This window comes from Chlorocebus sabaeus, chromosome 23 (assembly GCF_047675955.1).
Source record: "Chlorocebus sabaeus isolate Y175 chromosome 23, mChlSab1.0.hap1, whole genome shotgun sequence".
In the NCBI taxonomy this organism is placed as follows: domain Eukaryota; kingdom Metazoa; phylum Chordata; class Mammalia; order Primates; family Cercopithecidae; genus Chlorocebus; species Chlorocebus sabaeus.
The window spans coordinates 23,122,656-23,149,081 of NC_132926.1; the positions used below are offsets into that span (position 1 = coordinate 23,122,656).

The 26,426-nt window shown below is 41.0% G+C and overlaps 1 protein-coding gene across 13 annotated transcripts in view; it reads left to right on the plus strand.

The window, feature by feature from the left end:
- The window catches only part of EBF1 (EBF transcription factor 1), a 405,899-nt gene that overhangs the window by 1,166 nt on the left and 378,307 nt on the right, over window positions 1–26,426 (plus strand). For 7 of the 13 annotated variants that reach the window (XM_008015160.3, XM_008015161.3, XM_008015162.3 and 4 more), the window contains exons 2-6: window positions 1,950–2,106; window positions 2,680–2,743; window positions 3,413–3,468; window positions 14,178–14,251; window positions 25,505–25,573. In XM_008015160.3, the coding sequence (XP_008013351.1) occupies window positions 1,950–2,106; window positions 2,680–2,743; window positions 3,413–3,468; window positions 14,178–14,251; window positions 25,505–25,573 (420 nt within the window). Of the gene's footprint in view, window positions 1–26; window positions 1,856–1,949; window positions 2,107–2,679; window positions 2,744–3,412; window positions 3,469–14,177; window positions 14,252–25,504; window positions 25,574–26,426 lie in introns of those variants that run through there. The other 6 variants (XM_038005440.2, XM_038005441.2, XM_038005457.2 and 3 more) reach the window with 5 other exon arrangements.

Here is a 26,426-nt window from a genome sequence, read left to right on the forward strand (position 1 = left end):
GAGGCGTCTCAACACAGCATGTTGGATATCTGTGTTTTATGTTTCTATGTGATTGCTCTTTCTTTTCCGGCCGGCTGTCTTTTCTTCTTTCCCTTCTTTCTTTCTTCCTTTCCCTGTTTCTTTTTTTCCTCTTTCTTTCTTTTTCTTTCTTTTCTTTTCTTTCTTTCTCTTTTCTTTTTTCTTTCCTTCTTTTCTTTTTCCTTTTTCTTTCCCTTTCCTCTTCCTGCCTTTCTTTTCTCTTTCTTCCCTCTTTCCTTTCTTCTCTCCTTTATTTTCTTCTCTTCTCCTTCTCCTCTTCCCTCCTTCCATTTCTTTCGTTCTTCCTTCTTTCCTCTCTCTCTTCCTGCCTTCTTTTCTTTCTTCTCTTCTTTCTTTCATTTCCTTCTCTCGTTTCTTTCCCCTACCTTCCCTTAATTCCTCCCTCACTCTCTTCCTCCCTTCCTCCCTCTCTCCCTTTTCTTTCTCTTCTTTCTTCAGCTTCCCTCCTTTCTCCTCTTTCTCCTTTCCATACCTCTCTGTCCCTCCTGTTTTCTCGTCCCATTTCTCCCCTGAGTCTTCTCTTATTTCTGCTATCTGGTTCTCCTTCCCTCCCTCTCTGACTTTCAGTTTTTCTCAGTCTACCGGTAGAATAGCAACTCCCAACTTTAATTCTGACATCTCCTAAAAGTCTTCTCCACCCCCTGTCACCATGGCCTCTTCCAGCCCCTCTCTCACTCGCAGCTCCCTAGACACTAGATCGTGTGGCCTGAAGGCATTGCCCTTGGAGGTTGACCTGAGGGAACTTTCCTGGGCACACCCAAGGCCCTTTCCCAGGCTCCTGGTCCCAAGTGAAAAATGGCCTTTTCCCCACCCTTAAGCCACCAGCTGAGCTTGGGACAGTGGGAGATTTGGTGGCCCCAGGCCTTATCGGACTCAGAGTGCGGAAGGGGAAGAAGGAAGATGACTAATTACATCATCTCCAGTTTCCCTGGGCTGGGGACAAGTGTCCCTAACACTGTTCCCATCCCTACTGAGTATTAGGATGAGGGTGGGTGGTAGTGAGAGTGAATTGGGTAACTGGGCTGGAAGTGAAAGTGTGTGCGCGGGGCGCTCGTGTGTGTTCGTGTATGTGTATGTGTATGTGTGTGCCTGTGCGCGCTTGTGTTGGGCAGGTCCGGCTGTCAGTGGCCGCCTGGCGCCCCAGGCGCTCCAGCCTCCTGTCGTCGGCCGGCGCACTGAGCCAGCAGCCCCGGCCTTTAGGATTTCTGGAATGAGTGTGAGGATTTCTGGAATGAGTGTGAGGATTTCTGCGGTACAGCGAAACTTTGTTAGGACAGGTCTTTAAGAAAACAGCCCTCTTCCCTTTTTCACAGCGACCACCCTCGACAGTTCTGAGCCCCGCCCTCGGACCCTTCTCCACATGCTTTTTGGTGGTGGGGGGATGTGGCTTCCCAAGGCCAGGCACTCGCAGTTGGCCGGAGCGCGAGGGGTTCCTGGAGGGTGGCTGCTGCGGCGAGACGCCAAGCGTGTTTTCCATCCATTCCCACCTGCCCTGCTAGCTGAGACGTGAGATTCAAGGGGTGCCGGAATAGAACTGTGGGTTCTGTTCCGCGAAGGTGTGTTCACTTCATCCACCGCCACTTTTCTTTCTCTCCACGCAGCGCGTGTCAGGTAGGAGTAAATGCTTATAGCGTTTCATCTCGCGCGCAAAATCCAAACAAAACTTTCACACTTCTTCAGCGAGTTCTGAGGACGCACCCGTCCTTGGCGGAGAGGACCAGAACATGAGGGGACATATGTGTCCCGTCGTCAGCTGGGTCTGTGTCGCCTGAAGGGGCGTGAAGAGCGCCCACTGGATGTTTTGGGGGAAGAGGAGGTGGGTGTTTGAGGGTTCGAGTGTGTGTACAGGGTGACAAGGGGCGCGGGTCGGCGTTCGGTTTAGCCATCTAACTCTGCGTCTTTGGCCGCAGCGGGGTGGGTCTGGCCCGGGCTCACTTTGAGAAGCAGCCGCCTTCCAATCTGCGGAAATCCAACTTCTTCCACTTCGTCCTGGCCCTCTACGACAGACAAGGCCAGCCCGTGGAGATCGAGAGGACAGCGTTTGTGGGGTTCGTGGAGAAGGAAAAAGTAAGTGGGCGCAGCGCTGTCGCCCCTCGTCCCCGGCTCGGCTCGGGAGCAGGCCCAGGAGCCTTGGGCGGTGCGCCTTTCCTTGAGTGCAAAGCATCCATAACACACTTCTGTGTGGGGGTCCCCAAGCCACTTCCTATCCCGGACGAACCCAGGGTCTTGGTCCACTGGCTCCTGCTCCAAAAAAGTTTACACAGAGCCCCCAGAGCTAGAGAGAGACGAGCCTGGCTCTACAATCCACAGCCTTGGGCACCCGGGATGAACCCGCCATCCACTACCAGATCATGCACCGCCTGCCTCTGGTGGCCCGGGCACTAGCCCCTAGGCCCTGGGAAGAGAATCGCCTGTGTGCGTCCTACGGAATTTTCTTTTGGGGGAGTGGGAGCAGTCAGGAACGGGGTGGGCGGGGTGGAGGAGGGATCACAATTGGCCGCAATTTCTGCTGCTACTGTGGCTGGCTGACTGGCCAGCGGGGGTCCCGGCTGGGGGAAAGTTGCCTAGAAAGTTGGTCCACTCGCTCACGCAGACCTCTCTCCTGCATCTCTTGTGTCTTTGCGTCCTGATGCAACCCAGGAAGCCAACAGCGAAAAGACCAATAACGGAATTCACTACCGGCTTCAGCTTCTCTACAGCAATGGTGAGGCCCGGGGCGGGTCTGTGCCCTCACCCTGGGGCTCCGGGTCTGGGCAGGGGGCACAGGGAGCTCCAGGTGGACGAAATCCTCCAGCGAAGGTCAGTCACCCGCCTTATTCGAGGTGAACCAGCCTCTCCTAAATTTCGCCCTAGGAGGTTTCACCTGAGGAGGCTCCGAGTGGCCCCAGAGCCTTACCGGTCTCGCTTTTACCTGGGGCCAGGTGTAGTGCCTCATCCATCCTTGAGCCACTTTCATTCTTCCTCCCCTATCCTGAGGCCTGTTCCTTTGGCTTGACCCAGGCTCCAGGCCCAAGTCCCCTTGAGTTTAGGGGCTAGGAAGGGTCATGGCCTTGAAGGCTGCAGGCGAGAGCAGAGGGCCTCTTGTGAGAATAGACAAGTCGGGGTACCCCCATCCCAGTGCCAGCTGCAGACCTTGGGGTCTGGCTTCCGGGAGCGCTAAGGCTAGGTCAGCAGCACCTCTCAGCAACTTCCTCTGGGGAAGGGAGATCCTGGCTGTATTTTCCAGGACAGTGGGAGTTCCAATCAGCCTTGGAGCCCCTTTTGTGATATGTTTGGGGGTTTTGTTGTTATTTTTTTGTTGTTTAGTTATTGTCCACCCACCCTTCATTGCCTCTCACTTAATTCTGCTCCCTTCCCCCATTTCCAACCCTAGGGATAAGGACGGAGCAGGATTTCTACGTGCGCCTCATTGACTCCATGACAAAACAAGTAAGTTTCTTAATTTTGGGCCACGGGGGTCTCTAGGTCACAAAATTCAGGACAGTAAAGAAGCCAGTTGCTCCACCGCAGGAGGGCTGGGACTCTAACTCTAAAAGCCAGCGGGGGCGGCTCAGACCACACTCGCACCGCCTTCCAGTGTCCATTCATGCGCTTGCACCGCCGCGTGGGGATGAGGGCTCGAGGGCGCCGTCCCTCCAAGGGAACTCGGGCCTTGTGAATTAAGACTGCAGGGTGCTGAGTGGCGAGAATAAGGGCTGAATTTCCTCTGACCCGGCCAGGGAGCCCCAAAGGGCGCAAAAGGTGCCCAGGGACCCTGGTGCGGAGTGGGCTGAACCTCTGAAACCCAAGCTAGCCAGGCCTCCCCGGGAGGCAGAGGGGCGAGGGGCTGCAGGGGCGGAGGAGGGGTGGCAGAGGCGGCTTCCCCAGGAATGATGAGATGGGCTGAGAGCGCAGATGACCGTTCTGCAAATTTGTTTTCAAAGCGAATGATGGTGAAGGTAGTGTTGAAAGAGGGAGCGACAATTGTTAGAGGATATTTTGCAAAAAACCCTCCTGCTTTTGCCTCCAAGTTTGGCAGGAAGCCAGGCAGCATGAGTGAGCTTGTGGTCTTAAAGGTACATAGACGGCATTTTCTTAAGCTTCCAACACGCGGGTGTCAAGCAGTATACATTAAGGTTGAGTTATGGTTTAAAAGATACAATTATGAGCCGAGTCAGAAAAGAGGCCTGACGTTTTAATGAGGCACAGGAGCTTTTTCCCCTTCTTCTTAATTTTAAGAAAAAGTTTAGTTTCAGAATTAAGTAGCTGGTTAGGTAGTTGGAGGAGTTAGTAGCAGAAAAAAGAAGACAGTTTTATTGGGTGGGGGAAAGAAATCAGAACAAAGAAAAAGTTATCCATTGTGTACTAACCAGCAATTTAGCAAGAGAATTAGAATTTATTTACTTGATTGTGATTTTAGAATGTTTCCTTTAAAATAAGAGAAATGATCTTCTTTCATAGATATTGGCTAAGAAAGTTTCAAATTAGGGTATATACGCATATTTAAAAATTGTTTTTAGATACACCACACTTAAATATGTGGTAGAAATGCCACATTAATAAGCTGTTGGGCATTAAAAAAATCTAATATTCAAGAACCAATTTAATAACAGCTATTTTTGATGATCACGTTCATATTTCAGTGTGACACGAGTAGAAAACAAGAGTATGAAATCTATTTGTTAAAATAAAAATAAATATTGATTGAAATCTGTTTCATGTTATTTGCCTAAAATATTTGGCTTTCTTAAAAATCTGTTTATTTCTCAGTTGATTGCTCAGAGTAAATCACTGTTTATACTTTTGGTCTTGGTTTTATTTTCTTTAATGGATTTAATCATTACATAGGATAATTCCCTTTCATTTGGGCACTGCATTTTTTTTTTTTTTTTTTTTTTTTTTTTTGCCTTCCAAGGCAGAAACACAAAAGCCTGATTTTTAATAATTTTTTTTTCTTTTGCGATGTCAAAATAAAAATGTCTTAAGTGGAGTTTTGTTTTCAAAAATTGCCTTTGATACCCTGGATATCTTTTCCTGCCATTCTCATTACAGGAAAAAAAAAAAAAAAAAAAAAAGTTGGGAGGGAGAGGGGGAAAGTAGGAACTCTAAGACATATTCTCTATATATTTATTAGGATTTACTTTGTAAAAGATAAAAGGCACACCTACACAAATCAGTGCATATGACCTGTCTGCTTGTGCAACATTGACCAATGAAATATTAAATTATAGGTAGCACTATGAAATGAACAATTGTAAGAAGCACAGAATTAAGACATGTTTGAAGTGATTAATCGCTCTCTGATGTAAACCTCCTCAAAATTTTATTTTAAGTCTCTTTAGTCAAAAAGTGCCACTACTAACTGATTTTCCCATTATGGGATGAACTGACTTTATACTCATATAAAAATGGGGGGAGAATCGTCTTTTGATTTTTTTAAGGCAATACATCAAATATCATTTTACTAACAAGGTCATAGAGCTTAAGAAGAACTGCAGCTTAAGGCATTCTTTGACCACTTGGTGTCATAAATTCTATCAGGAAAGAGGGAGGAAGAGAGACAGAAAGAGAGAGAGAGAGGAATAAGAACAAGATTAGTTTTATTTTCGATAATAGCACTTATGAGAAAGTCATTTGCCATAATATGACATCTCAGTAAAAGTCAAAATTATAAATGCATACAATGATATATTTTGGTGGGGAGTGGCCTGAGAAAAGGTTTAATAATTAAGTCTAAAAAATATCAGGAAAAGAAATATCTCAAAGCATACCTGTGTGCTTTCATAATAATTGTTTAAATAACCACCTCTTTGTAGCTTTCACTTTGAGAGGCAGTTCCTACTCATTATCCAATTGCTTGTTCTTTGATTATGTTCTGCAAGAGTTTTGGAAGTAGGTTAGCTTCTTGTCTACAGGGTTAATACAATGGCCTCCAAAAAGCAGATAGATCAGCGTGAAGAAGCTTAACTTTCCCTAGGTGTGACATAAAAATAATTTATATTTAGCCTTAATGAGTAAAACAGTGAATCTTCATCTAACTTGAAATTATTCTATCATAATTAAATACCAAGTCTGATTTAAAATTTCTTGAATCTTTGATTTTAGTTTAATATACAGTGGCTCCTTAAATCAGATGTAAGTCTTGATATAAACTGATTGATTAAATGATTACATTTCTTTCCTGTGAAATTCTTCCTCATAGACTATGGATTTTGATAATTATTTAGAGTACAGAATGAAACATTTCTGGTGTGATAAGTTCTGATAACATCAGTTGTGGAAGGAATACCTAGCCACTGTTCAAGTGTCTTTTCTTAGCTGCCTGTTTATTATAACATTTTTCCTATCAGAGACGCAGCTTTATGTGAGTGATTTCATATCCTTGACTAGAAAGTGGGGTTAAAACGCAAAAGGAATTTCGGGCAAGCAAAAATTAAAACTATTTGTGCATTCTACATTTCCATAGACTGTTCTTGATCTTGAGTGGAATTAGCAGCATTGAGATAAAAAAGAAATGTACTCAATCAACCAAGATGTATTGGTATGACACAGTATTTCACACCTTTTCAAAGTGTCTCATTAGACTATTTTGGGTAATGACTCTTAATTTTTGGACTCTTACAGGAAAGATGAAGCTTCATTAGAAATAAATATGTAAGAATCTGAGATCCCTTATCCCTATGCCTTCATTGTAAAGCACACAGGATATAATATTTTAAAAATTCATCCACCAACTAGAAAATAAGAGGCTTGCTTTTGGGAAGGGTTGTTCAAAACCAAGTTTAGCTGGACTAAAAATAGTTTGTTTTCGTGTCATTACTGTTTTTGGTATTCCATTAGTGAGCATGCAGAATGCCCTGTAGGACCCAGAAGTTTATGGCTGTTGCATCCAGAAACAATATCTACTGCAGAAGCTCAAATGAATCCAGTGGGGAAGGTCTGAGGTTTAGTGGGCATCCTGTCAGATTTTCATGTAGTATTTGAAATACGATTATATTCTGTGATTGCTATAGTGAGTTGTTTATCTTTAAATAGTTTTTTTTTTTTAAAGTTTAGCTTATCTCCCCTCTCACCATCTTGCTTTAAAAGAGTGATATTTTACAATTCAAAGAAAAGATACCAAATTGTATTAAGTTATCAAAACAAAACACTTTCTTCCCCTAAACAAAAGCTTGTTTGAGAAGTAGAAGATCGTAGTCACATAATCCTTGTATGTATGGATTTGAAAGTAGGTGATGTAGTGAGGAGACTGTGAAAAGGGTCCCAGGACAGTGGGGGGTCCAAGGTACAATCATCAGAAATGCTATCAGGTTTCTCTTCCCAGCTAGACTTCTTTATATATTTGTTTTGATCTTCCCAGTACTTTAAGTTATTGATGCAAGTGTATTTTTTTCCTATTGATTGTTTCATTATATCCTGCCATGGCTACATAGATTTGATTAACAATCCTTTCAGTTCATGGTTCTTCATTGGTAGATAAACACATTTTCAGTATATCAATAAGTTCCCAAGGAATTCACTAGGCCAGCAGAGAGGTTCTTTCATATATCTGGGGACATAAACAAACAAAAAAGGACACAGCAAGTTTATAGTCAGAGGCCATATTTCAACAGCTTTCTGTCTCCTTTGGTAACATGTCAAAAATGCAGGTGATTTAAATTTCCTTGCACGTAGAGGAATGAAGAAGTTTGGAATTTTTATGCATGATCAGGACCTGTGTTTGGGAAAATGTAAACTCATCACAGTGGAAAATGTGTTGTTTGGAGTCTGGGGGTGAAAACAAAGCTGATGGTTTTGGAGAGATTGCCGGAGCCAGATGGCCTAGTACTTCCCCAGTCTGGCGGGCCAACTGCTCCCTCCTGGATAATATACAGCCATTTGTTCGGGGATATTTACGCTAGAGCTGTTTCCATGTGAATGTTTGAACAGCATTAAAAATGAACATATTAGTAGAGATGCATTTATTGAACTCGTATGACTGTACAGATAGTCTGTTCTCTCTGTCTTATATTGCTGAGAGCAATGAAGGAGTGTTTGGATATTGGTGAATTGTCTACATAGTTGTTGAGCAAGAATGATCTGGTCTTAGTGAGCAATTAAAATACATCAATGTTTGGAATCAGACTAATGGAAATAATGTTAGCACCTACCTTGAAGCTCTGTTGTGAGAATTAAATAACTTCATACATGTTAAGGACTTAGAACAGCAACTGGTACAAATTAAGTGCTTAATAAATTAGATGCCTTTATTATTATTATTATCATTATTGCCCCATTGGGTTGACAAAGCCAATTGTATTTACTAATATAGGTGTAAATGTAGTTTCCATAGGAGTGAAATATCTTTTATTTGTGCTAGAAAAAGAAATACAATATGGGATTGTTAGAGTGATTTAGTTTTTTATGGTGTTTGAATAATATAAGGGGTTTTAGCTCTTTGAGACATAAAAGATGCATTCTACAGCTAACTGCTTTTGGTACACGTTCTCTTTTTACTCAGGGCTGTGATGTAACTGAACAGCATACTGAATATGATATCATTCCTTCGCAACTTTCCTAATTCACTTCTGAAAACAGGCCTGCTTAGCTGCTGAGCTGAAATTACATCTTTGTAATTTGTTCACCAGTAGCCAAGCTGCTAATTGAAGCAAAATTATTTTTTTTATTTTATTCCGCTACTAATGTTGGATTGCTGTTTGACACGTTGTTTATGAAATGTCAGATTTGTAGTGCTTCCTTTGGCATGGTTTAATTTTTAACTGGTGTGCCTTCACCTACTGGAAATTTGTAGGACCAGATTAGCTAGCACCCTTTTTCTAAATTTTTTTATTTATTTTATTTTTTAATGACAAGCAGTAGAACTTGGTGGTTGAATGTAATGATTATTATTACAGTGTGTTGATATTGTAGGTTGCATAACATTTTTTGATTAGCTCAATTCTTGGTAATTTGCTGCCAAAGGCTTGTTGACAGTTTGCATTCAGAAGACATTTCACTTGTGGTTAAAGCAGGTACTTTGTATATTCATCAACTTACTCTCTTAGGTGACAAAGTAGGTTTGGCCTTTTATTTTGTAAGGGGAAAAAGGAGTAACATATTTTCAGGGTATTATTTTGATTTAAATAGAAAATTAGGAGTCTTTGTTAGTTACTGATAACCTTTCTTTCCCCGCCCTCCAACCCTTTCTACCTTCCTTCCTCTCTTTTTCTTAATTTCTTTTCCTTTCTTTCCTTCCTTCCTTTTTCCTTTCTTTCCTTCTTTCTTCTTTTCTTTTTTTCTTTTCCCTCTTCTTTTTCAACTAATGATGATAGATTTCCTTTTGTTTGGTTATAAATCAAGAAAGGCTCCTAATGAAAATATTTTGTTTCTAAAAATCCTTTGGATTTTGCTGAACCAAAGTCAAAAGTATTCTCTTCACTGCCTTTATTTTGGCATGGAACAGAAAGAGTTAAAACTATTAGAAAAGTAAACACAGAAAAACCATGTTCAATTCTCTGTATTTCCTTTGGCATCCTATTGAAGTGTGATGCCGGTGTACATTCACCGTGTATTTTTTCGTTTTACTGTGTGGTCTTTACCCATAGTAAGTTTCAATTAACTTTTAAGACCTAGAGGTATTTAAGAAAAGCTAGAATGAACTATGCTTCACAGTATGCCTTCCAAAACAGTGGCAACTGAGGCAGGTTTTGTATATTGATTGATTGGTTGGTTTTCAAAGATGTTACAGGTTACTTTATAATTGAGCGTTTGGAATTGATGATATTTTATTCATAACAGTAAAATTTCCAGAGCTGTTTTTGCATAAGAATGTGAAAGTTTAACAGTTTCTATGTTTTCTTCTTCTTTTAGTTAATTATTTTGAATATCCTTTAAAAGCCCCTTAATCCGAAGTGAAGAGAGTATTAAAAAATAATATGAGATATTTTATTTCTACTTATTAAAGTATGGCAGTAGAAAAGGCAGGCTAGTATATCACAAAAATAAGTCTGTTCCAAATATATCCACTTTTGACAGCTTGTTTGTCAATTTCACCAGGTTTTTAAAGTTGAGATGAGGTTAATGTTGTTTACTATTTAACTCTTCCTCTTATGCAAGCATTCCTGTCCCCTTAAGGGATTTATTTGCCATTGGCAGGATTAATTTAAACATTGTTTTCTACTTGATATTGCATTTTTGTTTCTTAGGTTGCAAACCTCAACTTGATTCACTATCAACTGATTTACTTAAATAATACATTTTATATGATTTTTCTCCCCCTCCCACCCATCTATTAGCAGGCATCCCATCTTCACCTCTGATAAACACATTGATTTATTTAAACCAGTGTTGTCTTTGTCCCTCTCACAACAGACAACCTTCCTCACAGTGAGCAGACTCATGATTTACTATGGAGGATGAAAATAAGCCTTCTTGTTGGTGTTCCATTGTCTGGGCCCTAAACCAGCTGTCTATTAAAATGGTTTCACTTAAAACAGCCAATGCTGTTTATATGCTTCTGTGATCTCCCAGCTGATCCAACCCCAACCAGCTTTACTCATACACCACAGAGGCACATATTTAAATTAGGAAGAAACGCAGAAACTTCTCCCTAAGTTGGTGTTAGCAGGATCCCTGTCCTTTGGGGCTTAAAGTCTGGGTTTGCCGAACTGTGGACCAGCGTTGATGTGTGTGCTATGATGTAGATGGTAAAACTGATGCAGAGCTATCAGTTGGGTGTGCAAGCTGCAGGGAGAACTTCATGGCATTTTGAAAATTCTTATTGTTGCCACTCTGCATCAGAGATATTCATCAAAATGAATTTATTATATATTCCTATACTGGATCCAATCAGGATGTGGATTTCTGTGCCCATACCTTCTGTATGATATGTGTACATGTGTGTATGTGTGTTTAACAATACTTTTCAGTAACAAAAACTGCTTTGATGAGGTTAGAGGTGGATCTGTCTTTGACTGAATTCCGCTCTAGAGCTAACCTCATTACACTGAGTTTCTAGTTTACTTTAGTTACAGGATTTTAGTCCTACTCCATGGTGGAGTTACACTTGCTTTTATTTCAGAAGTCACAGAAGCAGCCCTGCTTTCTCTGCCTTTATGTGCTGAAAAATATTGTTCTGTAGAGGCCCCAAGGAGAGGGAAAGAAGAAACTTCATGCTTTCACTCCTCTCTAGAGTTCCTAACTATTTCTGAGCAAATCCAGACTGATGGTTTCATTTTTCTATGCTTGATTTGGAGAAAGATTCTGTTTTGACTGTGCTGCTGGAAGCGTAGTGGCAGTGTGGTATTTGGTGAAGAGATGTATCATGGAGGCACAGGGCCTTAAACAAGTGATATTCAGTCACCAAAGAAGTGACACAGGATTTCTGGTAGTCTGTATCATCTGCTGTTTGGGGAAGCCATGAGTGTATTAGCATTGGCATCCATTGCATATCATCATGGGCCCACTAATTTCAATGGACCAGCAGTCTTAGTAAAACTAACATTTGTGTCATCTAGAAAGAATTGAAATGAGAAGATCTGATGTAACTGATAATCCCCCCTGCCTCCAAAAACCAAGCTTTTGTTTATATGTATATATGTATATATATGTGTATATATAGAGAGTATACAAAATATATATAGTATACATATATATATAGTAGGGAAAGCCCCATCAGTATCTGTGAATTTATTTACCAGGTTACTTCTTTTAGCTTAGCATGACAAATATATTATTTTTTAAAGAGTGGTGGAACCAAAACATGACAAATATTAAAGCTGAAACAGAGATTATCACAAGTATTTAGAGAACACACAAACCATGTAGTGCTAATAGGATTTAGAAGAAATGCTTCATTAGAGTTTTTTTAGCATCATGTATGAGATCTAATGAGTAATTTACTGTGTTTTTTAAAAATGTTTTCAGCAGTGATTGCAGGAAATAAAAGAGGCAGATATAATTTTTGGTTTTCAAAACGCTTTTAGTTAATGCATTTTCTTGAGTAATGCAAATGCTTAGGATTTTGAAAAGGTCTTTTAAGAATACAGGAAAGAATCATCAATGCATGCTGAAACTAGCGGATGAAAATTTGACACATAATAAGATATTAACACAATCTAGATTACCTCCGCAGAAGATAGTTATGAATCGCGTAGGGTAAAGTAATAACTTTACCCGGGGGAAACCTGGCTGATGATCTCTGGTGGATAGCAAGCACCACCTTAACCAAATGGTCAGAATTTATGTTGCCAATAGTGGAACTAGTCAACAACATGATTTGATACACTGAGAAGAACTCAAGATCACCTCTGTGGTATCCTTGCCCTGAAGTACATAACTTTAATCCAAGCCTGAGGAAACGCAGGCAAACCCAAATTGAGGGATGTTCTACAAAATAACTGGTTTGTATTCTTCAAAAATATCAATGTCATGAAATATAAAGACTCAGAAATGTTCCATATTAAAGGAGACGTGACAACCAAATGCAGCATTGGATTTTCTTTTGCTGTAAAGGACATTATTGGGTAACTGATGAATATCAGTAGGGTCTGTACATTCGATTATTATATCAATGTTAATTTTCTGATTTATATAACTGTTATGTAAGAGAATTCCTTGTTTTCAGGACATACAGGCTGAAGTATTTAGGGCATGTGTGCAATTTACTTAATAAATGATACAGAAAAAAATACAGAGAAAAGAATAAGCAAATGTAATAAAATATAAACATTTTGGTAATCTGGTAAAATCTGGATGAAGAGTATCTTGGAATTCTTTACATATTCTTGAAAGTTTTTTGTAAGTCTACAAGTATGTCAAAGTAAAACCATTTTAAAAATACAAGGTATAATAGGTTAGCCGTAAAAAGTTTTGATGGGCCAGTGGTGGAGAAGTATTTTCTCCTCATGTAAGTACCTTTTCTCATTTTTTATTTTATTGCAATGTTTATTTTGTAAGGGGATCAGATACCATAACCACAGTACTCTCTATACACACTGTGAGGTGTATATAGGTGTATAGTGGGAGGATCTATACACACTGGGTCTTAAGTTATACTCATGATTTACAGGTTCTGAAAGTCCCAGGTTCAAAAACAAAGCACATTAGAGCCAACTACAAGTTAGTCTTGTAGCATCTCTATGTACTATATAAAGATAGTCTCTGGCTAATTTAAGTAGTTTTGTCATCAAGAAATTGAGGGTTATAGGAATGTGTGAAAGTAATTTTATTAACAATTTGAAACCGTGTGATATTAGTATTATGCAGTGATACAGTGTTAAGTTAGCTAAATGTAGCCCAGTGCAGAGCCCTGCTCTGCTAATAGCTGAGTGTATTGCTTTGGTCCAGATATTAACATGTAGATCCATGAAAGCTGAGGTCCCAGGGAACCTTCTTGGTGTCCTTGAGTAAAATGTTTGCTTTGCAAACGCATTACAAAAAAATAGAAAAAGCTATCTGGGCTGGTGAAGTGTTTTGGGACTCCAGATTTTGAGAGTCAGATGTAACTCTTCTTAGTTTAGGGAGATAACTCTGTGACTTAAACCCCCACACACAGCATCTGACAGCGAGTATTCCTGTTTGGGTGGGTGTACACCCTGTGAGAGCACATGTTCTCAGCCTGTTGACGGGAAGAGGGATTTTTCCTGATTGATGAATCATTGCAAATATGACACAGTTAGTGAATGGACTCCTTAGTTCACCTACACTTGTTTTCTACTGCTCACCCCTAGAAGACTAAGTGTTGAGCCTGGAAGTAGTAAAGTAAGGAGGCAAATACATATCATTTAAAAATCAAATCCAAATGCTTTTCTATATTTTCGGTAAATAGTATCTTAGTCTGCTAAGCCTTCTGGGTTTTCCCTCCTTATGGATGAGATTTATTTGTATTCTGTATTAAAAGGAGAATTGTGGCTATCTTGCCCATCTCACACTCTGAACCAAAGATGTGCATCATGGCAAGGTGGTTGACAGGGCAGAGAGGAACATACCTTGTTCCATGCCTTTCGGGTTAATCCCAAATGACATACCTTCAAACAATCAGCTCAGTGATGTCTTTGGCTTTTCAAAGCTAATTTGGCCTTCAGTAGTGGTGAAGTGGTTAAGAACTCAATTGTGATCTTTTTTTTTTTTTTCCTGCTACTTGTTTCCATTCTTAGCTAAAACTGTGCTTTTGCTTTTAGGCCATAGTGTATGAAGGCCAAGACAAGAACCCAGAAATGTGCCGAGTCTTGCTCACACATGAGATCATGTGCAGGTAAGAAATATCTTGGTCTCTCTCATTAATTAGCAAAGAGAAGATGGATTTGCATTTCAAATCTTGGTGAACTTTGGTCTTTTTTTGTTGGGGGGAGGTACACATTTATCTTGCTTCTATAGACAATCTAAAAAGAACTGTTAGATGTGAGGATTCGGTAGTAAAGTGTCAGGCATCACAGTAGTTCTCAATTATTTATTAGATTTCATCCTGAAAGACGTACATTTCCATTTTGATATCACACTGTTAATGGGCACAAAGCACTGCTGTCCCCTTCTCCCTTAAAATCAAATAAAACAATATAACCCTTTTAGTGTTAATATATGCGCTCAACTGCGTTGCTACTAAAATGAGTAAGAGTTCTATTGAGGTCAGCAGAGTCTTCTGTTTGGGTAAGACTTGAAAGTTATAGTTCCCCTTTCTAATTCTCCCACTTGAAAATATGACTGTCCACACTTAGGCATCATTTCTTCTTAAATTGAATGTGGGTTTTTGTTTTTTCTTTTCCCTGGCATCTGACTTCTTAGTTACCCTATATATAACTCTGACAATGTAGCTAATACTTCTCAGAGGTAGTGAGCTTTCAGAGGGATGGCAAAGATGATTCCCTAAAAGGTATAAAATTCATGTGACCCATAGATGAGTGTCTTTCTTTTTGCCTGTAATCAGACTGAAGCTACATTGGAAAACAGGCAAGGAGACCAAATTGACTTCCATGGCCTCAGCCAGGCTTTCCACATGTGAGGGAGCAGGCCAGGGAACAGCCCTTTAACTTGCGTTCTTATTCTGCATAAAATGACACCAGCACTTTGCTCCTAATATATTCTGAATAATTGGATAAAGCATGAAGATGCCACCGTGCATCAGAGAAAGGCTACTAATTGCTTTGTTAACCATGCAGGCTCTTCCTGGCACAATGCTGGCCTGGCTGCTGACTATTACTGACCAATCCGTTTAGGGCTTCAGCTGCTGCCTCAGCATGGGTGGGCTTTATTTGCTGTTCATGGACTTGTGGGGGAAAGCAACCTTAATACTCTACAGGTGGAAAGAAAAAAGGGTTTCATGTGCTGTCTGAGTGAAACCCCAAATACCAACTTCTTCTACGTCTACAATTGTGTATGGCTATACAATTTTCATTTTTTCCCTTTTAAAAATATTTCTAACATTTTATTCTAAAATATATAGGAGTTTCACGTTTTCATTTCAGCGATTTGTAAAACTTGTTAATTATTATGAAAACAGGTTATTTGTTTCTAATTTTAAAACAGTAGCAGAACCCCCAAGATACGGCAATAGATTTCTTTATATTACTAGGCAAAAATTAATGTTATATTGTACATAGCAATTCTACAATAAAGCTGAGTTGCACCTTTCAGAATTATGAGTAAAATTCATTTTGGAAAACATTAAAACATGACCTCTTTCTTCTTACTATCTTTTTGACCATATCTCTGTTTTGGCTTCTTACAATTAGCATGTCATTAGAATGAATTTTCCATGTGGTACTACATGTGATTCTAGCAAAATAGGAAACAGACAGGAAGATGGATCTCAACCAATGGGCCAAATAACATCTATATATCATAGATTTGCATCTCATATCTGCACATGTTTAGACTATGCTAGAAATCATTCTATTCTTGAAACACTTAAAGATATATTATGCCTTTCACACATAGGCCTACCCTCTATTAATGCAGTTTATATTTTTCTTGTTTTTAAAATTCATTGGTCCAAAGTACTTTATTATGCTGGTTGGTGTGCTTTACTGCTGATGTTCTTTCTATTTTTCAGAAACATAAAAATAGCAAAAATAAAATCCTCAAGCCACTGAAGGCAAATGACGATGTTTGTACTGCGTGGCTAAGAGGGAAAAGCCGTATTCAAAATGTCATCCTGCTAATGTTACAGATTACGGGTTTTCCTGGCTGCCTATAGATGTATAAGGGGTACTGTTTGTTTACCAGGCCGCCATGACCCTATTACACAAACCTGTCATCTATTGTGTGGCTAACAGTCTTTTAAATTGCAAATCTGATGCTCTTTAGGGGGCTTTAGGAAAAAAATTCTCACTTTCCACACTATCCTATTTCTCTTGATTTCTTGCCTGTTGTAAGTGGAAGTTGGGATGTGCTGAATTTGCACCAGGGGTGCAAATGCAGGCTCAATTATAAGCATAAAATTAGAGTCTGTTCCCCATTAATCAGGCTGGCTAATTGCTATGCACCACCATTAGCCATATGGTGTGAAAGACAGCTTGCTCTCCCCAAGATGAAATTTCTTCATTGCAGACATGAAATAGTGAGGGCCCTGGATTTTAAAATAGCTTGTTTTAGATATTTAATTTCTAAACAACTTTCCGCAGTGCTTTCTATCAAAGCTAACGGCACAATAAAACTTTGCGTTGATGTCGTGAAAGCTGTATATTTATAGTATGTTGGCTATGGTGAAGGAGATACAGAGAATTTAGATTGACAAGAAAAGGCTTGGTATGATTCTGTTTTGTTGCAGGGAAGGGGGAAAAAAAAAAGAAAAAAATGAGAAACACCAGAGAATTGTGTCTCAGGTGGTTGCAAATTTTAAAAATCCATTGTGTTCTGTCTAAAAGGTGACCCCACTGCCTGGGCTGGCTAAGGGACTTGCCACCATTGGATTATATTATAATTGTTATTACCACTCAGAGACAAAACCTCTTTGACTTGACATGGAGCTCTTTCTGTGAAATTCTGAGACAGTCTCTGCCTTTTTGGTAAACTGAAATCTAGCATATCAATCATCATTACATTTTGCCATACCTGGTGGCTACGCTCTTAAAATAACACGGCCCAACACGTGATTTTCTAAAGCACGATTCTAAAAGGGATTTGATTAAAGGGCATCCTGACATCCTGTGTTTAAATGTGGATGGAAAATAGGAACTATGCTTGGTCAGTGAACCTAGTTCCCAGAGCTCTGTTTGAGGAAGACCTCTTTCCCTCATCATTGTATGGTTTCTTACAGGACCATGAGTTCTCAGGGCTCCCTTGAGTTTCCTTTCCTTCCTTTCTCTTTTACTGACTTATTCTGATTCCATCCTTCAGATTCCCACTTAAGCGTGGCTTCTTCAGGGAAGCATCCCTGGCTCTCAGCCTGAGTCAAGTCCCATTGTTATGTTGTCCTGTAAACAGTGGTCCCCTTTTATCCATGAAGGATGTGTTGCGTGACCCACAGTGGATGCCTGAAACTGCAGATAGTACCGAACCTTACATACGCTATATTTTTCCTATACATGCATGCCTATGATCATGTTTAATTTATAAATTAGACATAATATGAGATGAACAACAATTAGTAATAAAATAGAACAATTATAACAACAAACTGTATGAAAAGCTATGTGGATGTCGTCTCTCTCTCCAAATATCGTACAGAATCCCAGCCCTTTGGCAGGTCAAGATGGGAGGATTATTTGAGCCCAGGAGTTCAAGACTGGCCTGGGCAACATAATGAGACCCCCCATCTCTATAAAAACTAAAAGAAAAATTAGCCAGTTGTGGTGTGTGCCTGTATTCCCACCTACTCAGGGGGCTGAGGTGGGAGGATAATCCAGGCTGCAGTGAGCCATGATTGCACCACTGCACTCCAGCTTGGGTGACAGAACAAGACCCATCTCGACACAAACAAAAACAAATGTTGTACGGGACCACAGGTAACTGAAACCGTGGAAAGCAAAACCATAGATAAGGGGGACTACTATCTGCTTTGCTTTTCTTTCATAGCACTCAGCACACTTGTAACTTTTTGCCCACAATCTGTCTTCCTTTGCCAGACTGATTGCTTTTTGAAGGCAAGGAAGTTACTGGGTGTTCCTCTGTCTTCAGTTGTCCTATTTGTGAAATGGGGGATAATATTATTTATCTCATAGGGTGGTGATTAAGATTAAATGCAATAATCCCCATAAATGCTTATCACAGTGCCTTGACACACAGTAAGTACTGAATATCTATTGTTATTATTAATAGTAGGAGTATTTGTGTGAATAGCAGCAGCAGCAGCAGCAATATTTGCAGTGTGGGTCTAAGTACCCAGTGCGCAGTTGTTCAGTGTGAATGCGGATAAAAGAACTTTGAATCAAAGTGAAATGTCTACTGAAACATTCATGTACTTTGTTCATTCTTGTTGTGGTGGTTAAGGATGTTTTCATTTATTCTTTTAGTGCCTACTATGTGCAAAACACTCAAAAACGGAGAGCCAGAAAAGACTTGGTTCTGCAGTAGGGGAGCTTATGGTGTGGCCTGGGAGATGATATCAGTTGGCAGATAACGAGACTGCACTCTAGAAAGGGTTGAATGTGATGAGAGGTTGAGGCAAAGGCCTATGTCTATTCAGAGAAGGGAGGAAGTACTTGTAGGTGGGTAGCAGGAATAGGGAGAGGGATTTTAGAGGGTGCATGAAGTGTTTGGGCTTGTCTGTTGCAATCCAGCCAAAATTTCTCTGTGGAGAGTCCTGCAGGTGGATGGTCCTGAGTTCTGGATCTGGAAATAAAGTTATGGTCAAAGATAACTGACTTCAGAGGTCATTTCCCAAGGGTGAGAGTTGAAGCTACGGGCTTAGATGGGATTGACAAGGGAGGAAGAATAGAAAGAGAAGTTATGATTATATTCTTGGGGGAATAATCACGCTTAGCAAGAAGGCAGGATGTGTTAGAGAATTCAGAAAAAGAAGCTTGAGCATAGGGAACATAGAAATAAAAGGAGGAGGCCAGGCACGGTGGCTCATGTCTGCAATCCCAGCATTTTGGGAGGCCGAGGTGGGCAGATCACTTGAGGCCACGAGTTCAAGACCAGTCTGGCCAACATGGTGAAACCACATCTCTACCAAAAAATTCAAAAATCAGCTGGGTGTTGTGGTGTGCGAACCTGTGGTCCAGGGAGGTTGAGGCACGAGAATCACTTGAACCCAGGAGGTGGAGGTTGCCGTGAGCAGAAATTGCGCCACTGCACTCTATCCTGGGTGACACAGTGAGAATCCACTCCATCTCAAAAAAAAAAAAAAAAAAAGATAAGGGTGTTTCAAAGTGGGGGAGTCATATAGCAAGTGCTAGAGAGCTCCAGATGGACATGAAGGCTGAGAAAGCACCAGACAGTCACTGGTAAACTTTAAGAGGAGATTCAAGTACGTGCTGAGGGCCTGGATGCCTGTATTACATGGTTGAAGTGGCAAGGAGTGACAGGGACTCTTATAAGAAGGATGTCGGCAGTGAAGAAACTAACTTAGAGAAAAGAAGGAGCGTCCTTTTAAAATTTTATACAATGGGAAAACTTGATAATGTTTGCAAACTGAAGGAAAGAATTAATCAGGGAGGGAGGAATGGCAAATGCAAAACAGAAGAGGAGTCCTTGGTGGGGCTGGTCCCAGGTAAGGCAGGATGAGATGGACCTGCGAGCTCAGGTACTTGAGTTAGTGTGATGAGGATGGATCACATACCTTAAGACACGGGAGGAAGACAGAGGATAGAAGAGCCTATTTATGTCATGGATTCTTTAGAATCAAGTCATCTTTATAGCTATTAATCAGACTATTCAGATAAATCATAGCTCTCAGTCTCTAGCCACTTTAGGGAAATATGTAAAGCATCTTGTTTTTTCCTGTAAAGTTTCAAGTTTGAAATGATGCTTTTCTCCCACTGAGAAAGGCAATATTCGTAGGAAAAAGTTCCATGTCCCTAAAATGAAGATCTGCCGATCCCATGACTGGGAATATTTAGGTGTTTCTTGCTCTAGTTTATGAAGCTCTAGAAATACACCACCTGGTAAGGTGTTAGGCTGGTAAGAAAGATACTCGTAAGTTCACTTTTCTCTGGATGCACAGAATTGTTTGGGAGACATACAATTCTGCTGAGGAAAGGGCTGCTGATTTCAGTCCGCAGTGTATGTACCACACCAGTTGCTGGCTACCTATGCCCGAGACTGGCCACATTGTTCTCCTGTCACTGGGGTTGCAGGTTCGGAAGGGATGTAAACAGTGGCCTGCTTTTAAAATCTTACCTGGGCGACAAAGCAAATTAGGAAAATCCAAGCCTTGCAAGATGCCAGCGTGGGAGAGCAAATCCCAAGTCTGTGCCTGGTACAGAGCCCAGCATGCATAGTAGGAGCCTAAAAACTCGTGCTTTGAATGGATAAAGGTCCATCAGTCACACAGTAATGAGGACCTAATTATCATTGTGATTTCTTTTATTAACACTGTCACTTTTTCCGTTAAGTGCTTTTGCATCTGTTTCATCTACGGAATAGTTTCAGTATGAGCCCTCTTCTGCCTTAAACATAAGTTAATTCATTCTCCTTTCAGCTTTTCCTTCCTGGTTAATGCCTCTCCTGTGTATAGTGGAGGTTGGTGCCCACTCTTGGTCCTTCTGAGCTTAGCAGAAAGAACTATGGGCAGTTCCACCTGAAAAGGGAGAACTCACATGGGCAGGATAGAGCATCATGGCGACAAAGGAGAGGTCCTCGCTCTGCTCGGCTCTAGGAAGCCACAGGGGGCTTGATATCAGCTCAGTCTACAAGAAGTCTTTCCTTCCACCACTTGTGGTTGATTTTTAATTTTGAATATAAAAGCATATTGCAATATAAAGCAGAACACTAGGCTGGGCGTGGTGGCTTACGCCTGTAATCCCAGCACTTTGGGGGGCCAAGCTGGGTGGATCGCTTGAGCCCAGGAATTTGAGACCAGCCTGGGCAACATGGTGAGACTCAGCCTCCACAAAAAAAATACACAAAATTAGCTGGGCATGTTGACATGTGCCTGTAGTCCCAGCTACTTAAGGGCCTGAGGTGGGAGGATCACTTGAGCCCCAGGAGGTCGAGGCTGCCGTGAGCTGAGCTGAGATCACACCACTGCACTCCAGCCTGGGAGTACAAAAAGAAAAAAAAAAAAAAAAAGCAAAACACTGCAAAAATATAAAAACTAAATGCATATCTTCCTTTCTTCCCCACTGCCTGTTCCATTCTTTATAGGTTAACTCTTTGAAGTTCCTACAGTTAAGAAATATTTCCTGATGGCCTACTGTGTGCCAGGCTTAGTTCTAGTTGCTAAGGATACAGGGGTGAACAAAACGGTCTACGACTGTCTTTGTGGGGCTTATATTCAGGTGAGAGAGACAATAAAAGAGAAATGAATATAAAATGCAACATAGTGAGTGCTATGAGGAAAAGTGAAGCAGATAAGGAGCTAGAGTGCTCTAGGGCAGTCGGGGAGGCATTTCTTTCTTTCTTTTTTTTGTTTTGAGATGGAGTTTTGCCCTTGTTGCCCAGGCTGGTGTGCAATGGTGCGATCTTGGCACACTGCAACCTCCATCTCCCAGGTTCAACTGATTCTCCCGCCTCAGTCTCCCGAGTAGCTGGGATCACAGGCGCTCACCACCACACCCAGCTAATTTTTTTTTTTTTTTTTTCGTATTTTTAGTAGAGACGGGGTTTCGCCATGTTGGCCAGGCTGGTCTTGAACTTCTGACCTCAGGTGATCTACCTACCTCAGCCTCCCAAAGTGCTGGGATTATAGGTGTAAGCCACCATGCCCGGCAGGGAAGGCATTTCTAAAGTCATGACATTAGGCAGAGACTTGAATGAAGTGAGGGAGTGAACCATATGTGTAAAAACTATCTCTTCCCCTCCCTCTCTCCCTTTCACTCTTTCATGCTTTCATTTTTCTCCCAAAAATAGGACTATACTCTGAATAGTATTCTGTGACTTGGTTTTCTCAATTCACAATATACTGTAGATTTCTTTCCGTGCTGGTGCTTCTAACCCTACCTTCATTCTTTTTAATGCTGCACAGAATTCTGTATACACATGTATGTGTACACACCCATCCATATATATATATACACACCCATATGTATGTATGTACACATATATATGTGTGTGTGTGTATATATATATATTTAACAGGATCATATTGTAGACCCCATTATTTTGTAGCAGACACTATTTTGAGGTGCAGAGCAGAAGCTGGAATAGCCCATTTCAGGAATAATGACTATGTGATGCAGTGATGTGACCCAAGAAACAGGAAACATATTGGGCTTATTTTTCGTACTTGGCATAAAGATTTTTTGTAAGTGGTGAGTGACCTCCAGCCCTTTATTCTTTTTTCTGTACTTTTCTTCATTCTCCCCATTTCATTTCTATCTTTCCTTCTACACTTCTGCTCCTTGCATCTGCCTATTTCCCTGGGTCCCTTAGAAAGGAATGCTTCAATTCATCTGGCTGCTCTCAGGGGCATTTTTATTTTTAGATGACGACCGTGCTTAAGTCAAAAGGAAAAATCTCAGGCCTAGTGTGGCATGCTTGGGGGAGGTGGTTTGTTCTATGGGGTGGGGTGGGGTGCACCTTCCTTCCATCAACAATGCCTGCCCAGAAGGTCAGTTTGGATTTATCTGTCACCCTTTTATTCTTCTGGATTGTATTTGCCCCCCAATATATAACATTCATTCATAAAATTATTAATTTATTCAACCAATTAATATTTGAGCTTTTCTGTTCTATCCCAGGCCTTATGCCACTCATTAGGTAAATAAAATTGATAGTTTCTTCCTCTACAAAGTCTATGAATTAAAGGAAGAGAAGAATAGGAAGAGGGAGAAAGACAATAACATATATGTAAAAATATAATTTGCATTGTGTTCAGTGCTTTTTAGAAGGAAAAAAAAAAAACAGAAAAAAACAAATTTGGATTAAAGGTGGGATGTCAGGCCAAACCTCTCTGGGGAAAGAGCTATAGGCTGAGCTCTGAGGGTGAGAAAAGGTTGGCTAACTAGGGAAAGGTTGGAGGAGAGGCCCGCCAGGCAAGAGTCAGCCAGGGTCTGGGCCTGAGGTCAGATTGAACAGGGCACAACTGAGAGGGATTGAAATGGGCCAGTGAGGTAGGAGTTTGGCAAGTTGGAGGAAGGGGGCAGGAGGTTGGGAGGTGGTCTAGTATCATGTCATGTCATGGATTTGTTCTAAGTGCAGTGGAAAGCCATTAAAAGGTCTCAGGCGGTGAGGTGGCACAGTACCACTGACATTTGGAAAAGCTCACTCTGGCTCTTGCAGGCGGTCAGAGTGGAGACAGAAAAGTAGGCAGCCACTGCAGAGTCCAAGGACTTGGATGGAGATGGTGTAGTGGGGAAGCAGAAAATCAGATAGGCTTGAAAAACAGACCCTTGTGCACGGTTATCAGCAAGTAGGTTGGAGGAATTCCTGGAGGACGTTTCTCCCAGGCAGGTCTGTGGGCAGCTTGCATTGCCTCCTTGGTGTTTTGAAAAGGAAAATGAAGGAGAAGTAGGTTTTCTCACCTGACAGTTTTCCTCCATGGGTAAAGGAGATGTGGGCTCTGTTGACAGGCTGCTTTTGGAGACCTGCTGCTTTTGCAGAGCACAGGGCAGTTTTGCTTGGACTTGAAGGAGGAGGGGACTGAAGGAGGTAGGTTCAGGGGGTGATAATGATGCTTCATTGTGGCTTTAGTGAGGCCAGTCATGAAGCCAAGTCTTTATACCCTTATTGCCTCAAGCCTGTTCCCTGGCATTTAGAGATGGGTCCTGAAATCGCTCCATTTTACAGATGAGGAAACTGAGATCTTGTGAGGTGAATTACCTTGCTCAAGTTGACATAGGCATCTCTGTCAGATTTCAGAACCAGTGTTCTTAACCACTATACTATTCTGAGAAGCCCATGATATGTGGGTATAGGGGATCAGAGTTCAGGGATGGAGGAGTTACATTTTTATGTATTTTCTGGTATGCATTTCAACTGCTCGTATTTTCCACTGCTTCAGCTACTTGCTACTTTATCTGTCTCTTAGATATCGAGATACTTTGGGCTTTCCATCCCCAAAGTAGCAGTATATAGCAGAACTCAGGCCTGGAGGAAATAGTCCCCTCTGAATCAGAAGGTGAAAGGCTATAAGAGTGGTTTTAGCTGAGGCTTTGTCAAAGGAGATACAGTTCTTACTCTTACTCTCTGAATATATGAAAGAAAAACAGAAGACACCTAAGAGTGGAAACTAATTCTCTTCTCAGAGACATAGTTATGGAAAAAAAGAGACCTTCCAATTTTGGTGAAGGACTCCCTATGTAGGGGTATATTTCTGGGTCCTGAAGATGAAATTCAATCTTTGATTCTCTCCAACAGCCCTCTAAATGTAGGCTGTATGATTCACTAAGTTGCAAGTGTGCATGTATGTGTGTATCTCTTTGTGTGTACACGTGTGTGTGTAAGAGCAAGAAGTGCATATTTGCTTGTGGTGCCTGGTGAAATACAACTTTTGGAGGACCTCCCTCCCCATCTACTTCACTGCTTTTATAAGTGTGCCCCTGGTGCAGGTCTTGTTTTTATTTGCAAACAAGTTTCAGATGGATTGTTTTCTGTTGATCGTTGTACTTTTCAAAAACATAAAATGTTCACCCTTTAGAAGGCATCTCAGTTTTTAAAAAACTGGCAGCCACACTTGGCGGGGGAGATTTTAGTAGTGGGTACTTTTTGAGCCTATAGGCTGTTCCTTCTCTAATATAAAGAGCGTCCCCTCACAGAGCTGTGCTAATCTTTACTTCCAATGTCCATAATGCCCCTAGAAAACTTAAGTGGGGCCAGAGCAGGCTTTTATAGCCAGAGGAATGTGAATCTCCACTTTCTTTTATCTTACCTCTTCCTTGTCTTAATTATTGTGTTTTACCTTTATTCTCATGAAAATGGTTCAAAAGCAAACAGTTCTAGCTGTAGGATTTTTGGAAAGGCTGTGGTTGAAGCAAATGCCGCCCATAAAGAAGAAAAGAGAAGAAAAAGGAATCCATTTAATACAAAATGACTGGAGGGGGAGAAATCACTCATACTTCATTATTGATGCGTTCCACACAATTAGTGTGATCTTGAGGGAAGAACGTTTGAGCCACCCACAACCTCGAATATTCTCATTGGGTAGATGTAATAATAGTGCACTTCACAGTGAACTCTGCCAGCACCGCGGGCAGTGATGGGGAGACCCCATCTTGGGGCTCTCAGTCTTGGCTCTGGGAGAGCCCCTCTCCCCCACCTCCTTCTCTGAGCAGGGAGAGGTTAAGCCTGGCCATTAACCCATAGGTGACCCAAATAGAATTTTCTGTCCCAGGGATCCGTTGATTGCCAGGTATGGCTTTGTGGTAATTCTAGCATTTGCAACCCAGCAATTTGAGCCTTCTGTCTGCCTAAATGATGATTTTACATTGTAATGGTTGTACTAAATCCTTTCGCTTTTGCTCCATAGCCGCTGTTGTGACAAGAAAAGCTGTGGCAACCGAAATGAGACTCCCTCAGATCCAGTGATAATTGACAGGTAGGGACCACTCTTCTTTCACTGGATTCTTATTCCTCATTATAATGAAACACCTGCCCTTGTGTTGCTCATGGGCAAGGGTTAGGAATGCATGTGGCCGAAATTTGCCTGTTGGTCTTGACTTATGCTGCACTGAGCGATTTTGATTCCTGGGAAAGCCATATGGAATGTTCTTTTAGAGGCCTGTTCCTTGGATTGCTCCGGTTTTTGCCTGATTCATGCTCCTAAAGGAATATATTTTTTCTTTCCTGACTTTCTGTGGCTTAATCCTCATGCTGTGCCAGGAAGCTTCAGAAATAAAATAATAATAGTTTGTGATTTATGAAATGTGGTTGGGTGCTTATAAATATTTAACTTTTATTTGAAAAATGTTTGAATCATTATCACTTTTAGCTACAGTAGTTCTGTTGGACGTAATCCATCTACATTTTAAGGTTTTATTTATGCATAAAAGCAGTTTAAAGAGATCTGTGAACCAAGATTTTCTACTGTTATTTGCTGGGTTTGATTGCAGTATGAGACTATATTGTAAGTTGATTAATTTATCCTGCTTGTCTTAATTATTGTGTTTTTAAACAGATCCATATTACTAATCTGACATGACCAAGTAAATCACTGTAGAACAATAAATCTGTTTTAGTCGTTCGGTGCAATTTCAAGTCAGTGTGCACGCATTATGCAAAGTCGCATTCCAAATATTCATTTTACATTTTAATTATTGAAATTCATTGTATGGAAACATGTATGATAAACCATTTGTTACATAGCATTACTCATTGAGAGTTAAATGGCCTGGAAGGTTTATAGATACTGTCAATTGTCAGCTAGGAAAAGAGCTAGCTAGCATCTTGTA